Source organism: Loxodonta africana, chromosome 5, assembly GCF_030014295.1.
Source record: "Loxodonta africana isolate mLoxAfr1 chromosome 5, mLoxAfr1.hap2, whole genome shotgun sequence".
NCBI classification, from domain to species: domain Eukaryota; kingdom Metazoa; phylum Chordata; class Mammalia; order Proboscidea; family Elephantidae; genus Loxodonta; species Loxodonta africana.
In genome coordinates, this window is record NC_087346.1 from 66,879,641 (window position 1) to 66,896,605 (window position 16,965).

General features: G+C 34.4%; 1 protein-coding gene across 4 annotated transcripts in view; it reads left to right on the plus strand.

Moving 5' to 3' along the window:
* Positions 1–16,965, plus strand: part of MAPK10 (mitogen-activated protein kinase 10) — a 154,106-nt gene that overhangs the window by 82,189 nt on the left and 54,952 nt on the right. Inside the window, exon 7 of one of the 4 annotated variants that reach the window (XM_010594076.3) lies at positions 11,898–11,969. The exons of the other annotated variants lie outside the window; for them this stretch is intronic. Within the exon in view, the coding sequence (XP_010592378.1) occupies positions 11,898–11,969 (72 nt within the window). The remainder of the gene's footprint in view (positions 1–11,897; positions 11,970–16,965) is intronic. 4 annotated transcript variants of the gene reach the window in all.

Here is a 16,965-nt window from a genome sequence, read left to right on the forward strand (position 1 = left end):
AGAGAAAGAAAAAGGAAAGAACGCTGTCTGCCTCTTGGAATTCTAGAGGCAGGAAACAGTCCAAAGGAGCTACATTTGTTGTCCTCCAAGAAAAGAAAGGGGCCATCCCTGGAGATCAGCAGAACTGTTGAAAAGACTCACTTTCAAAGGGTGGGGTCGTGGTATTCTTGATCTCAAAGGGTGGGACCACAGCCTCCTAGGTTTCAAAGAGTCAGATCTTTGGTAACTCACTTCTGGAGTGTGGGGTTGTTGTTAAGATTTCACACGTTCACAGGTGAAGAAGAATTTTGCTCCAGGATGGAATACACCTAAAGTCTTACCCATATTTGATTTAGATGATTCAGAAGATATTTGATTTGGAGTTAATTTAAGACTTTTGAGATGATGTGATGGGATGAATGTGGCAAGGACACAAATTTTAGGAGACCACAGGGTGGAATGTTATGGATTGAGTTGTGTACCCCCAAAATATGTGTTGTAAATCCTAACCTCTGTGCCTGTGGTTATAATCCCATTTAGGAATGCATTGTCCTTGTTATGTTAATGAGGCAGGATTAGTGTAGGGTGTATCTTGAGTCAATCTCTTTTGAGATATAAAAGAGATTAAACAAGCAAACCAGAGAAGCAGAAGATGGGGTAAGACAGATGCCAAGACACATGGAAATCTCCAGAGAACCGGGAAGCAGATGCTTAAAAGACAAGGATCTTTTTCTAGAGTCAACAGAGAAAGAAAACCTTACCCTAGAGCCGACACTCTGAATTCAGGCTTCTAGCTTCCTAAACTGTAAGGAAATACATTTCTGTTTGTTAAAACCATTCACTTGTAGTATATTTGTTATAACAACACTAGATAGCTAAGACAATGGGTAAGGAATTCCAATTTGTGTGTTATAAACCTAATTAGTCTTGGGAAACTCCAGATCAAATGATCTTCAGATTGAATGAACTGAGTATAAAAAAATGGAAATACCTAAAAGACAATCTGGAATAAGAAATTATTCTCTCAAATGAGAAATTAGAATTATCTGAATTAGAAAACAGGAAAGGGGAAGTAAGATAAATAATTTGACACTTAATAAAATACTTCTACAAGTTGATGAACAGAATGAGGACAAGGTTAGTTACATCTGCAGTGAGCTTGTGTTTACTTTGGTGATTATATGATTATATTAATTTGGAGCCAAAATTTACTATTTGTTGATCGGAACACAAAAAGTTCTTTTAAAAGATAATTTTGCAACATCAAGACTCTTCTTTATTAGTTAGTTATATATACTGCAGAATTGTATAGATTTTGAAAAATGAAAATTTCAAATGTTTTGATGCAATAAAAATTATTTAAGCTTTTTTGTGTTAAAATATTTTGTAAATTCATTAGTTTATAATTTTATTTATAATTTAATATAAAGCTAAGAGTTTCCCTTTATTGTAATTTGAATTGACTTTTTTTCTGTTCTGTTAAGTGCTACGGCTGCCAACCAAAGGGTCAGCAGTTTGAATCCACCAGGCACTCCTTGGAAACTCTATGGGGCAGTTCTACTCTGTCCTATAGGGTCGCTATGAGTTGGAATCGACTCTACGGCACTGGGTTTTTTTTTTGGTTCTGGGTAAAAAAAGAAAAGAAAAATGTAAATAGCAAGTCTCTTTTAAAGAAATGTAAAAAATTAATATTTTCATGTAAATGTTATAAAGAAAGAAAACGAGTTGAATATGTAGACTCAAAAAGAAAATTTCTCCCTGTTTTATGGCATTAGAATATATAGGTTTGTGTGCCATGAATTGGTGTTTGTTTTTCTTCCTTAGCTTTACAGTGCAAAAATGTACATTCTCAGTTTACACATCTGTTAATCTTTTATAATTTCTGTATTTGCACTAGAGTTTAAAACAATGTGTTTTTGGTAAGTTGCCATTCAGTCAGTTCTGACTCATGATGACCCTCTGTATGCAGAGTAAAAATTCTTCATAGGTTTTTCCAGGCTGTGGCCTTTCAAAAACAGATCACCAGGCTTGTCTTCCAAGGTCACTGTGGATGGATTCAAACCGCCAACCTTTTGGCTGGTAGTCAAGCACTTAACCCCTTGAACCACTCAAGGACTGTATAAAATTATAAAGTTTTGAAAACATAATATAAAAATTTTAAAGAAATTATGTTCTGATTTAAAAAAAACTATCAAACCTTCTCACTGTTGTACATTGAGGTATTCATCAAAAGAAATTTATTGAAGCACATTGTCTGAATCTTTTGCTGAATGAAAACATTATCAGGTAAGTTAAGGAGAAAAGCAGTTTGGTCCCAGGATCAAGTTTACAAGAGCCATATAATCTGTACGTGAAATATTTGCCAGGTTAGTAGATAGAAACTCACATAGTCCAAACATTATTTAATCATAGATCATTTTCCAAGCCATTAGATAGAGTGTGGAAGTAGCAACATATTATTTATTTAGATTTGAATTGACAGTGCCTACATATATTATTTTTATCTCTTGGCTAGAAGTAGAAAAAGATAATTTAGTATAATCTAAAGACCAACAAATGATGTGACACTTGAGATTTTCAGAGGTTTTTGCTTAGAAAATTAATAACCATATTTTACTAACATCAAAACTTATGTAACATCCCGTCTAAGGCAAATGCCTTAATTTCTGAGCATTATAATTGCAAATGAATCTGCTCTCCTCCTACGTAGATACTGATAATGGGAGGGAGAATACGAAGAATCAGAATCATAAAAGCAGTCAGAATTCTACCTGGGCAGCATTAGTGTGCAGAACAATTAAGAGAACGAATATTTTATCAGAATTTCTCAGAAAGCATGAAATCTCGTTTCCAGCAGTAATTGAATTTGCCAATATCTTCTAATCTCTATGCAGAAATAGCACTCACTAGAATATCTTGAAAATTCCATAAAACAATCTTATCTCACCTTGACAACTAATACATATATTAGTTGAAGGAAGGCTTAAGCCATTCACATTCCTGCCTGCCCCAACAAAATTTAGTATGAAATTCCTTTCTTACCTATTTCCTGTTTTGCATGGGATGATTGATTCATGAGATTTAGTACAATGGCTTTATCTTGAGAAATAATCCTGGCTTAAGTATATAAAATTAAATATGAATTTGTCTGTATATTCCACTTTTGTAAGTCATAATAATAGACCTTACCATTTTGAGACACAGGCTTAGTACTTAGGCAGCAAAAGCAATGGATAGTCTCTAAAAACACCCCAATAGTCTAGGGATAGTAAATAATATATAAAATTAAATGGGAATTGAGAAGGTTTCCAGGGTATTATCACACAGAAAAATATATTAAAGAAAATGAAATTCAAGACATACATCACAGGTTTGAACCTAGAGTTTATATCTCTGCATTATTTTTATGCAAAGCCTTTGTGATCTACTATATTTTTAGTTCTCTCATGAAGACAAATTTTCAAAAAATGTTCCCCTTTTACTTTGGAATATCCATAAAAGAATTAACCAGTTAGTCAAACCAACAACTGTCTAGGACCAATGGAGACTAAAGCCAAGTGGGACTAGGGTTCCATTTAGATCATCTATTGTTGTTATTGCTATTATTGTTTAAAGGCATATATGACAGAGGTTGAAAAATCAAGAAATTTTAGTCTGAAAAATAAAAACTTCCCAGTTTTAGTGGAGGATTAGTTAGAGATTAGAGATTACATTCATACATTTTAAGATTATTATTTCAGTGAGGAAACAGGGTAATTCCTATTTAAATGATGGAGAGAAGTTCCATAGAGTCAATTATGATTCAGTGTATGAAATGCCTTTCTAAATAGTTTCAACAGTGGAATTGATTACCCAGTGAGTGACGAGTTTCCCTTATTGGAAAAGGTAATTATTATACACCCTTTCCTCACTTGTGGACATGGTTAGGTTCCAAAGATCAGGTCATTATGTGAAACTGGTGTTATGTGAAAATGGATGGTCACATCACATCAGAAAATGGAGAATGACTACATCATTACATAACTGCCAAATTACAGCCTACATAACTGATTAAAGACATCATTACAAAACTGCTAAACCACTGAGAATCATGGCCCAGCCAAGTAGACACATAATCTTAACCATCATAGCCAGCATTATTCTTGCCTCACAACTTGGTACTCATTACTGCTAGATGTATGTTGTTAATGGACAAAATAATTGGATAGTAGATATTTCACTACTGTTGTAAATGCGAAATGTCAGATAACGAGATGGTCAGTAAGTGAGGAGCAGGTGTATTGTCAAAGAGTAAACTGAAGTCTCTGTTAAAATTAAAGCAAAAAGTTTTACTGAAAGAATAAAGCTATCTGGATCGGGCAGCACTTCATGAGAATTCACAAAAGTGCTCTGGTGAAAGGAATTTTTCATAGAGTTTAAGTACAGAAAATTCAGGAACATAAGGGAAAAATTCTGATTAGTTGACATTTACAAAATCATGCTTTAACAGACACCAATGATGAACTCCCTTCAGCATTATTTTGTTAATCATAAAGTTTAATTCAATTAACATCTTGGTAATCTGTGGGTATTTCTGGGGCCATCCTAAGTATCCTTCCTGGGGGCATGCTGTGAGAGGAAGAGAAGGGAGGGAGTGTGCAGATTTCCTGAGGTATTCTGGCTAGCTGATTTTTGAGAGTCAGCTCAGAATGAGCAGTAAACAACAAAATAGAGTCTGGCCAACATCTTTGGCAGAAGCCTCTCCTCACGCCAAGCACCTAGATTTTGGGGGCTCCGTCACAATCCCCACTTCTGATCAAGAATTTCTATAGAAATTGACTGATTACTATTATATGAGTGTCTTCTTTTGCATGAACTTATTTTCCATGCATCTGTTAAATAGCTGCCTGTTTAAAATAAGCTTTTGAGATCTCAGGCACTCTCCATGAAAGGTAGCCAGGCATCATCTGTGCCATCTGTGCCATGCCATAGCTTGGACCTCTGCTTCTGTGATCTTTTAAGAAGGGTGTGTAATACCAGGGCAAAATTAATAGGAATACTTGACAGAGAAGGGCATTGGCCAAAGTAAAAAGCCAAAATATTTTCTAAGGAATCTCTGTTTCTTCAAAATATATGATCTTTTGGATAGCAAGTAGCGTTACATTGTGAGTACAAGAATTTGAAAAACATTTCCTAAAACATTTGACTAATCCTCAGAAATCTTGGCTAATTGATTTTTTATTATACCATTAGTTCTTTCTACTAGCCTGGAAGATTGCAAATGGCAAGGGCAATGAAGTCGTTGATAAATAGGAAAAAATCTTATAAATTTCTTTAATTACTTGCATACTAAAATGGGTCCCCCCTGTCATTGCAAGGAATTGTTGGTGCTCCCCACCTGGGGGTTATATTTTCAAGAAGTTTCTTAGCTACAAAGTTTGCAGTGGTATGACAGCTGGGAAAAGCTTCTACCCAATGTGAAAATCTGCAAACTATCACTAATACATATTTGTAAATTTGAAGGTGGGAGCTGAATAAAATATAATTGCCATTCAAGTATATGTCCTGAAGATAATGGGTATTTTCCAGGTGATACTTAGAAGTTTTGCCTGGGTTATAGCAGGAAACACTAGAACAATAAGAGGCAACATGCTTGGCTGCTTCAAAAAATTGTTCCCATCAATACTTCTTCAAAATTTTAATCATTTTATCTAGTCCTGGATGGGGTTCTTCATGGGGAGTTTCCAACATAGGGGTATGAAATGATTTAGGTAAGGCAAGTTTCTGATGAGCCCTTAACCAAAATTTGTTTATGGGATCCTGAGAACAATCTGCTTTTTTTTTCCATTTTTTAATTGCCTCAGTTTTAGCTGATAGTTGGTTTTTCACTGATTTTTCTAAAGTTAATTCATTAAGGTTATGATTGTTTATGAACAAGTCAAGGCAATCTTTTTCTGTTTTCATTAGGACTAAAATAATTTGAAAGGTGACTTGTTTAGCCGCTTCATCAGCAAGGTTATTTCTTCTGATCTCTGTAGTCTGAGGGACTCCTTTAGGTCAATAAGCCTGTATATTTATTTCAGCAATCTGACAGGGCAGTAATAAGGTATCTGTAAGGTCTGCTATTAAATCTCCATTTTTTTATGGCAGTTCCAGAAGAGATTAGAAATCCTCTCTGTTACCATAACATGCTAAAATCATGAGTCACTCTGAAGTCATATTTGTTGTTTTTAGGTGCCATTGAGTCAGTTTTGACTCATAGTGACCCTATGTACAACAGAACAAAACACTGCCCTGTCCTACACCATCCTCACCATTATTGTTATGTTTGAGCCCCTTGCTGCAGCCACAGTGTCAATCCATCTCATTGAGGGTCTTCCTCTCTTGCTGAGCCTATACTTTACTAAGCATGATGTCCTTCTTCACGGACTGGTCCCTCCTGATAAGATGTCCAAAGTACATGAGACAAAGTCTCGCCACACTCTCTTCTAAGGAGCATTCTGGCTGTACTTCCATGACAGATTTGTTCATTCTTTTTACAGTCCATGGTATATTTAGAATCTGTGTAAACATTCGTGGACTTTCCTTTAGAAAGTTTGTGGGCTCCAGTAAGAGGAATTAATTCAGTTTCTTGGGCTGAAGTAGCTTTGGGAAAGGCTTGACTTCCAAAAACCTCAGTAGAGGTTGTGATAGCACATCCAGCTTCATAGTGAGAGCTAGTAGGACCAGGCTTCAAATAGGAACCATCAACAAATAGAACTAAATCAGGATTAGCCAAAGGAGTTTTTCTTAAATCTTTTCAGGGTGTTAAAAGCTATTCAGTTATATGTAAACAATCATGTGTTGAGTAATCCGTATTGCCGATTTCTGGAAGGAGAGTGGCAGGATTTAAACAAGCTATAGAATGTAGTCTAATATTAGGTGCATCCAGGAGGAGCACTTCATAGGAAGTGAGCCTATTGGTGGAAAGATGTTGAGTCAAAGAAGAGTTAAGTATCACAGATATGGCATGGGGACAATAAACATTTAGAAAATTTCCAAAAAGCACTATATCTGCAGTGCTTTCAACTAATTTGGTAGATGTGGTGGCCCAAAAGGTTTCAAGATTTGATGAAACGAGGTCAGAGAAAAATGGATTAGGGGGGTTCACATTGTCTTTGTGCATGACTAATGTTTGCAAACAGCAAGCACTTTCTTCCCTTTGAATAAGTTCTGATTCAGATCCCTCATTAAGGGTTTTTGGGGAATTTCGCAAGCTCAATAATATATCTCCTTTTTCTGAAAATTGTAAATGACAAGCCAACTTAGATAAAAGGTCCTGGTCCAACAAATTAACAGGAGTGTAAGGGCTAAGCAGAAATGGAAGTAAATCTTCAATGGGGCCAAGGGAAATAGGAACAGGTTTTGAATGAATTAAAATCTGTTCCTGATTTGTAACCCCCACAACTTTTGAAGTTTTAGTATTTAGGGGCAGGAGTTTTTTAAACAAGTGGTATTTATGGCTGAAAGTATAACGCCAGTGTCAGTTAGAAATTTCCATATTTCTGCACTAAGATACATGATAGTTTCTCCTTGTAGGTTAAGTGCCACCATAGGAAAAGCCCCTGTTTTGTCCCCAGAGCCACTTCATTTCATATCTAGTTGAAGGGTCTATGGCTTAAACTGTTTCTTTTGATTTTTCTTTAACTTGCAGCAATCCTTCTTCCAGTGCCTGGGTTTCTTGCAATAATTGTAAGTTCTGGGTTTAGTACCCCCAAAGGGCTTGGATTTATCTTGCTGGTTAGAAGATTGCAATTGTTGTAAGGCTATTAACTTATTTGCCTTGGTGGTTTGTTTACTCTCCATGGTCTGAGAAATTTCATGAGCTAAATTGACCGGCTTTGCAATGGGGGCTGCTTTCCAATATAGTCTATGCCTTTTTTCTAGGACTGAATTTCAGGTTTGAAGACAGTTATGATCACTGCATTGAAAGTTTCTGTAGCCTTATGGGATGAGGGATCAAGCCTGTAATGTTTAGCAAATCTTTGAAATAATCTGGTTTGGTAATCATACACACTCTCACTTTTGTGTTGTTAGGTGGCTGTTCTATTTAGGTTTAGAACTAAAGTATGTTTGGGATTTTTCCATTAAACCTTTTCTGACCATAACTGGACATCTCCCTATACAGTTGTTATGTTGATTAGTTGATACAAATTAGGAAGCCCAGGCTGGTAAGCCTTAACAAGGATTTAAAATTCCTCAGCAAACTTGTAAAGATCCTCCCACAGTTTTGGGAAATCTTTAGCAATTTTTTGTAATTCTGAGTGTGTCCAAGGGGTAAAACTAATGTGCCAATGATGCTAAATATCTGTACTGGGAAGAATTTTAAAAGGCATTTAGGGAATAGGCTTTATGCTCTTTAGAGAAAAATAGAAGTTCAGGCAAAGTGTTTTCACAACAATTTTTAGTAGTATCAGAAGAGTAAGAAAGCAGTGGAGGATACAAAAGAAAGGCAGCCAGCAAAGGAGCAGATGGTCCTATAACAGGTTGAGTAGATGGAACAGAAGTCTAACATTGCAATTCCCTATTTTTTTTTTTTTAGTTAATTTAAAAACATCATGTAGGGAAGTGATTATACTCTCACCATGTCTTCTAGAAGCTTTAAAATACCAATTAAAATATGTGTTCCATTGCTTCTGCTTACTTCAGGAGCCTTTCTTTTCTAATTTACTGCACAGAAAGTTCAATTGAGGTAATTCAAAAGAATTCCAAAATGACCGCATACTCTCCAGACTGTCCTTAATAAAATTATGCCAAACAGCTAGGTACATGCAAGTAGAAGAGCCATAGTGCTTGTCCATATATTGGCTAGTAGGCCCAGAAGGGAATTCCACATTGCCACCAGGTATGGCATTTTCCATTTCCAAAGAAGTTCCAAAATTTAGGACTCCCAGATTCAACAAAATCTTAAGGAGGCTGAGATTCCACAAACACAAACTCAAAAACTTCTAGGACAGTAAGTTGCCTGAAACCTCACACTACTGCCACTAGCGGAGGCAAAATTTGGTGAAAATCCTTGCAAGACCAGAATGAAAGCAGACAAGACAAAACCAAACCAGAAACCTTCAGAAACTCTTGAGGAGCTCAATACAAGAAGGCAGAGCTCAAAATTTGAGAGGGCTTACCTTAGCAACCCCTGAGAGTCTGCAGAGATGGATGAGCTCATGTTGGCATTGGAACTCTGGGGCCTCATATCTCAGGGTTGTTGATAAGCCATCTTCAAATCCCACAATTCTGACACCAAAAAATGAGCAAACTGGAGTCTCTGTCAAAATTAAAGCAAACAGTTTTATTGAAGGAATAAAGCTATCTGGATTGTGTAGCACTTCAGGAGAATTTACAAAAGTACTCCAGTGAAAGGAATTTTTCATAGGGTTTCAAGTACAGAAAATTCAGGAATTAAAAAGAAAAATTCTGATTGGTTGACATTTACAAAATTGTGCTTTAACAGACACCAGACAGTTATGAGATCCCTTAAGCATTGTTAATCATAAAGTTTAAGTCAGTTAATATCTTGTTAATCTATGGATATTTTGGGGGCCAGCCTGAGTATGTATCTTTCCTGAGAGCATGTTGTGAGAGGAAGGGAGTGGAGGGTAGTCTGCAGGTTTCGTGAGGTATTCTGGCTAGCAGACTTTTGAGAGTCAGCTCAGTATTAACAGTGAACAACAAAATGGAGTCCACCCTGCATCTTTGGCAGAAGCCTCTCCTTATGCCAAACACCTAGATTTTTGGGGCTCCGTCACAATATACGGAAACCCTGGTGGCATAATGGTTAAGTGCTATGGGTGCTAATGACAAGGTCAGCAGTTTGAATCCACCAGGTGCTCTTTGGAAACCCTATGGGGCAGTTCTACTCTATGAGTCAGAATCGACTCAATGGCTACAGGTTTGGTTTGGGATTTTTCACAATATACATATAAAATATAACAATAATATTATATATTTATAATTAGTAACCATATATATATTTAACCCCAATGTAAATTCCAATATACAATATAAATATATATATTTTATACATAATAAAGAGGACTTCCTGTGTACCAGGCAGTGTGAAAGGATCTTTAACAAGCATAACCCTTTTGATTCTTTTCAAAAATTCCACATGATAAATATTAATCATCTACATTTTAGAGGATAAAATTATAGTTGAGAGAGGTTAACTTGGTCCCGGCTACACAGCTAGTAAGCAGTGGTGTTGGTTCTCCAGCAGAAAATGATATGTATCTGCCAAGGATATTGTTGAAGATGTGTTTAGACTAAATAAGAAATGGAAATAGACGTTTTGTAAGTCCCAGTTGAGTTGTGACAGAAACAGCCTTTTTCCAAATGTTTGAGGGGAAACAGTCAATAGAACACACTGCTTATTGAGTTTTTAGCTATTTATTTTGTGTATTAATTTTGCCTATCTCTTCCACAATATCTACAAAAAATAGACACAGTAAATAGCAACTTGGACTGGTCACTTCAGATGATATGATAAGAATACTTGCAACTTATAAAACAAATAAGTTTTTAGAAATTCTTTTGCTTTTTTCCTTTAATCAAAGATTTTTACACCACCCTCTTGTGAGACTAATAGTATCTCAAATTATCAATGCATTAATAATAAAAGGATGCACAACTCTTTGCTCTATCTTTCCCATTTTTGCATGTCACTTGCTTTCCGAAAATGAAAGCAAAACAAGTTTGCTTCTCTGGATATGCTTATCACTTTCATAGCTGTAACCATTTCTTTGCAGTGATCACTCTGTTTAGGTATTGAATCAAACAATGGGGACTTTGGGTTTAACCCAAATGTGAAATTTTCACATTGGAAAGAACCTCATGAGGAGTTCTTTAAGGTCACTGCCAAATTACAAGATGTAATTTGAAAAGTAAGTGGAGCAAAATTATATTGTGCTGCTATCTTAATGCCTATCCCTATTTACTCCCCCTCAACATTCCTTATTCTTCTAGGTTTTTTCCCCCTAAGAATGACTTATGTCTCTTTCTGACTTTTCAGGAAGAACAAGTGGGAACCTAAGTACAGTAAAGTGAGAGCTTCCATTTGTTTGCTTTGCCTTTCCTCATTTTGCCCTTCCCTGTCTACCCTCTGCCCTAGCTTCCTGAATTTAAGTTCTGGATGATAACTGGCAATAGCAGAGAGATCATTGTAATTTCACCTTGAGTTTCAGGTTTCCTTTGATTCACAGTTTTAGAAGAAGTGTCAACTATTTACCCATGTTGTATGTGGAAGTGGATATTTCTTACCATTAAGAAGTGATAAGCAACCATGTTTAAAAGAATAAGACAAGGCTTCCTGTTTGGAATCATGATCCTTTGATGGGAGTCAACGAAACTGAGCCAGTATGTTCCAAAACATTCATTCTTGAACTGGCATTTCTCTTCTGGAAACTTATTCATAGTTATAAATAAGAGTAAATGTGTTTTATAAAGGAAACCCTTTCTTTTGAGGTTGCTGGCAGCTCAGCTTTTCTTTTTCAAATACAGTATACAAAAGAATAAAAAAGAAACTGATTTGCATGTTTCCCATGTTAACACAATCTAGGATAATTTACAATACAAATTAGTATGATTCAAGTAGGTGAATGCAAATTAGACATTTTAAATAAAAAACTAATCATCGCATTATAATTGCAAAGTAATATTATCATACATTAGGTAGCACTGGGTAGCATTGTTAGTTCAGTTACGAAGCAGAAAGGGCCCTGACATTCTTGTGTCCTCAACATTTCACAGTTGTAAAACAGTAATGATCATGAGACTGGCATCTCTTTTAGTCAGTCAATGAAAGGTCAGGTCATTGCTCTTTGGCATAGGCAGCTGAGTGTTTTCATTTATTTATTGTTCTATTCCTGTGTTCTTGTTTATCTTCATTTCATTTTTGTTTTCAGTTGACATGTGGTCAGTAGGGTGCATCATGGGAGAAATGATAAAAGGTGCAGTGCTGTTTCCTGGCACTGATCGTATCCTTCTTAGCAGCCATTGGCCTCTATGGGTGTCATTTTCAATCAATCCCCTTTGGTCTCAAGTGCAATAATGTGGATGGTATAAATTCACTGTTCTTAGAGAGTTTCTGTGAGATTCCAATGCCAAATATTTATAGGCTGGCATCATAGTAGAGTAGCCTCATTGCTTAGAAGGACCTTAGGTGGATAATACATTACCAAATATGAAAGATTCATATTGAAAGTTCTGCCTTAATTCAGTCCAACCAAACTAATAACAGTGGTATGCTCTTCTTTATATATTTTTGTTGTAGATGATTTAAACTTAAGATATATTCATAGCTATATTATAAATGGAAACCCTACGGCTGCTAACCAAAGGGTTGGCAGTTCAAATCCACCAGGTGCTCCTCGGAAACTCTATGGGGCAGTTCTACTCTGTCCTATAGGGTCACAATGAGTCGGAATCGACTCGATGGCACTGGGTTTGGTTTTTGGTTCGGTATATTATAAATGACAAACTATCTTGGTTTTAAACTAAATATTTATGTTTTCATAATATAAGAAATATCCACTTAGCATGAAAATATTTTTATCAGTTAGATTTATATCTATCCACGAATAGAATTCATTTATTGTAACACATTCTGAGATCGTGCATAAAAATTTCATTTTAAAATTGATCAACCTCTTCTAAAATTATTTTTCTCATTCATTCAATTTATAGGAGCAATATTTCCAATTTCTGTTCTCATTTTTATCCATATTATTAGCAGGTACAATAATTAAAATCTCATTAATTATTAATGATTATATGAAATATCAGAATAAATGCATTTATATTGCTTGGCTAAGTAAAGTGGTCTTAGCCAGCAAACAGCCAGTAAAGATTCTATACTCTCTGAAATATTGAATAAATATGGGTAATGTATGCTTCGTATATGGCGGTGTAATGGATCCTACCATAGGTTTAAAAAATATTCTCTTGAATTAGTTAAATGTCCCCTACATTCAGTCACTTATGAAAATGTTATTTCCTCACCATACTTAAGACAAAACCTTGGCTGAAATGATCTTAATTCAAAAATAAAATTGAGCAAGTTATACTAGGGTTTTAATATATAATTAAATCTAATGGCTAATATAGTGTATCCTAACCATATTATAAACCCTGGTGGTTTAGTGGTTAAGTGCTACGGCTGCTAACCAAAGGGTCGGCAGTTCGAATCTGCCAGGAGCTCCTTGGAAACTCTCTGGAGCAGTTCTACTCTGTCCTATAGGATCACTATGAGTCGGAATTGACTCGACGGCACTGGGTTTGGTTTTGGTTTTTGGTAACCATATTATGATTTAGTCATTATGCTTTACCTATCTTTAGCCATTATCTAATACCTATCTTATAGTTTTTATCGAGTGTCTACAGTTTTTTATAGTGCAGTGTGCCAACTTGAGGAATAATAGATTTAAGATATATACATACACAGTTATACATATATATTGTTTTAAATATATAGTTCTCTCATATAGTTTCATATACATACATATGAATGCGTATCTATATGTGTGTAGATGTACACTCGTGTGTCAGAAAATGACTAAACTAGACATGCAATTATTGAAGTACAGAAATTGAATGCTTTATTCAGTTAAAAATAAAGCTGAACTTTTTAATTCTTTTTTTATTGTAGACTTTTTCTTGGCTTATATAAGGCACACTATTTACAATGCTTTTGTCTGCATTGTTGTATTGCCTTCTATGTGTTTTATTCCGTTTTCATGTTAATGCTGTTTGAAAGTATACTATGTTGGCTTGTAAAAAAACAAATTCCTTTAATATATTTTTTGGCCTTTGGGCATAAATGTCAAATAAGGTCCTTAAGATTTAGCTAATTTTAGACTGTGTTGAAAATAGTGTAAATCTGTTAATTTTGTACTTTTTGGTTCTCCAGAATTTCGTATAATTGATGACTAATAATTGCCACCTGTAAACTAAAATGTTTGTTTTTATTACATTTCTTGCATTCTTTCTTAAAGAAAATCAAAATAGATATCCACACTAGGTTATTAAATACAGTTTAATGCTTCTTAGAACCCATTTCTTGGAAGAAATTGTTTGGGTTTTATTTATTAACTTGTACATCAGAGTTTTTTTTTTTTTATATAAATAATACTGCTAATTTTGCAGTGTCAAGTTAGATACCCTTTCAGATAACTCAGCTTAATATTTTGATACTGAGTTCTTTCTGAAACTCCCTTATGGTAGATAACATTTGTGAATTTTTCAGACGTTAAGCAGGAATTATTTTCTAAAGTGTGTCTGGGCCAACTGTTATCTTCCTATGCATCCAGTGAGTGTAGGCTTTGGCCTTTTGCTGATTTCAAACATGTTGGTTAAAGTTTTAAATCAGTCTTTTTTACACAGACAGATGATGGACATTGAATATCATAAAGTTAATCTCTTAAAATGCAAGACAAATTACTCATTTAAGAAAAAAATCTCTGCTATTAGAAATAACTTGAGTTCATAAAATTTTATCTGTATCTGTCTTTCAAGTAGTCTTTAAAATGGAGCTGGAGATATCTAATATGTACAACATACATCTATACAATACAGGGAATCTTATATTGCCTTTAATAACCATATCTTCATTTACATGAAGGCACTCTCAAAATGAGTGATTTATAACATCCCTTGCAGTATGAGCTGTGCTTATCTTCTAACTATATAAATTAGAATTCATCAGCAAAACTTAAACTATTGATTCATCTTTTATGCCTGAGAAAATTCAACACATTATTTGTAGCATTGAGAAATTTACATAGTCAAAAAAGTTTTTAAACTTTTGCATGTTTAAATGCAACTCTACTAGTATAAATGTTTCTAAGTAGATATTAATTGAATATCATTGAAATCAAATATGTTTTTAATTTGCTATTTAAAAAGTCAGAATTTAACCATTGAGGTAGTATTCTTTTGGGTGCTTTCCCAATGGATTTTTATCATAGCTTCCATATTTACTTCAAAAATTAGAACATATTTTATACTGTACAAGTGAATTAATATTAATTATATAGCTTTGAAGAAGAATAAAATGAACACACATGTATTACTGCTCAGCTTAAAAAATAAAAACATTTCCGGTTACTTTGTACCTTTTTCTGTGCTCTCCCCAAATCACACCCTCTCTTCTCCCCACAGAGGTACTTACAGTTAAACATTTTTTTTTATTGTTTACTTTCTTTATATTTTTACCACATGCATATTTGCCCCTAAGCAATATATGGTTTAGTTTTATATGTTTTACATATCATGCTATTGTTATTCCTTTTTGACTTGCTTTTTTAAAAAAGTGAACATTCTTCTTCTGGGTTTGTCCACATTGACGCACTGGAAATAGTTCATTCTTTTTCACTGCTATCAATCGGGTCATCCAGTCTGTGCATGTTCTACAACTAGTCCTTTATCTGTAAGGAGACTTTGAGATATATTCGAGTTTTTTTTTTTTTACTGTTATAAATAAGAATGTTATGAATTTGTCTTCTGAAGCACATGTGCAAGGTTTTCTTTGTGACAAATGCCTCGGGTCATAGGTGTGCACATTTTTAATTTAACTACATAACATCAAATTGTTTTCCAAAGTGTTGCTGTCTGCTCAACATCCTATGAACTCTTGGTGTTGTCAGATTTAAATATGTATATATATATATGTTTATCAATTTCTTGGATATAAAATACAGTCCCATCAGGGCTTTAAGTTACATATCCTTGACTACAATGTAGGCTAAGAATCTTTTCCTATGTTGTTGGCCATTAGTATTTTCTCTTTGGTGAAATGCCCGCTATTGTTTTTTTAAACATTTTTTTCTTTCCTATTACATTAATTGTTTTTCATATTGATTAGTAGGGATTCATTATATAATCTGGTACCTGGTACATGATCTTTGTCAGTTCTATGGTTTGCAAATATCTTCTCTCTGTCTCTGGATTATTTTCCATTTTATTTTATTGTGATTTTGGAATTTGTCTTTTTTTTATGATTCATATATTCTTATCTCATATTTACAAAATCCTTTGATGACTCTATATTCTGCTGTATTTGTACTCTAGTGTTCTAAAGTTAAATCTTTTAGTCTACTCAGGATTGATTTTTGGGTATGGTCTGAGAAATATATCCAATTTCACAGTTTTCCTGGTCCATTTACTGATTAGCTTATTCTTTCTTTACTAATCTGTAGTACAGTCACATAAATTTCCACATATTGAGAAGTGAGTTTAGATCCTGGACCCCCTATTCTGTCCCACTGATTTAATTGTTTATCTTTGAACAGCCACTACCCTGCCATAATGAATACAGATATATACTATGTGCTTATATCAGGAAGGGTAAATACCTCTCCTTTTTGTCTTCTTCAGAAGGGTCTTAGTTATGCATGTTCCACTGTTAGTCCAAAAAATTTTAGAATCGGTTAGTTAACTTCCAAAAAAAATTTCTATTGATATTGTTATTAGAATCGCATTGCATCTACAGTTCAATTTGTGGAAATTTGACGTTTTAATTAAGACAATGATTTATGCTTTCATCCTGAACATAAGATGATCTTAGCACATGTTAATTTAGATCACTGTTGTCCAAACTTAAATATGTTATTGATGCCAGTATTTTGTCTGTTTTTTTTAACCTCATTAACTACACATAATTATAGTTTTTTTATTGCATACAGGTAGAGTATGTTTAGATTCACCCCGTGATTATGATTTATTTATTTATTTATTGCTTACCTCTACTTCTACTTCTTGCAATTTGCCTCTGTGTTTTGAGATTACTTTCTTTTCCTCAGAAGTACATCCTCCAGAGGTCCCTTTAAGGGGTGGTTTTTGGTGATAAAACTCTTTTTTTTTTTTTAAATTTGTGGACCTCTTACTTGAAAGATAGTTTAATTGGATACTGAATTTTAGGTTGAAAGTTAATTTCTTCCAACATTTTAGAGGTAATATTCCACTGGCTTTTGTTTC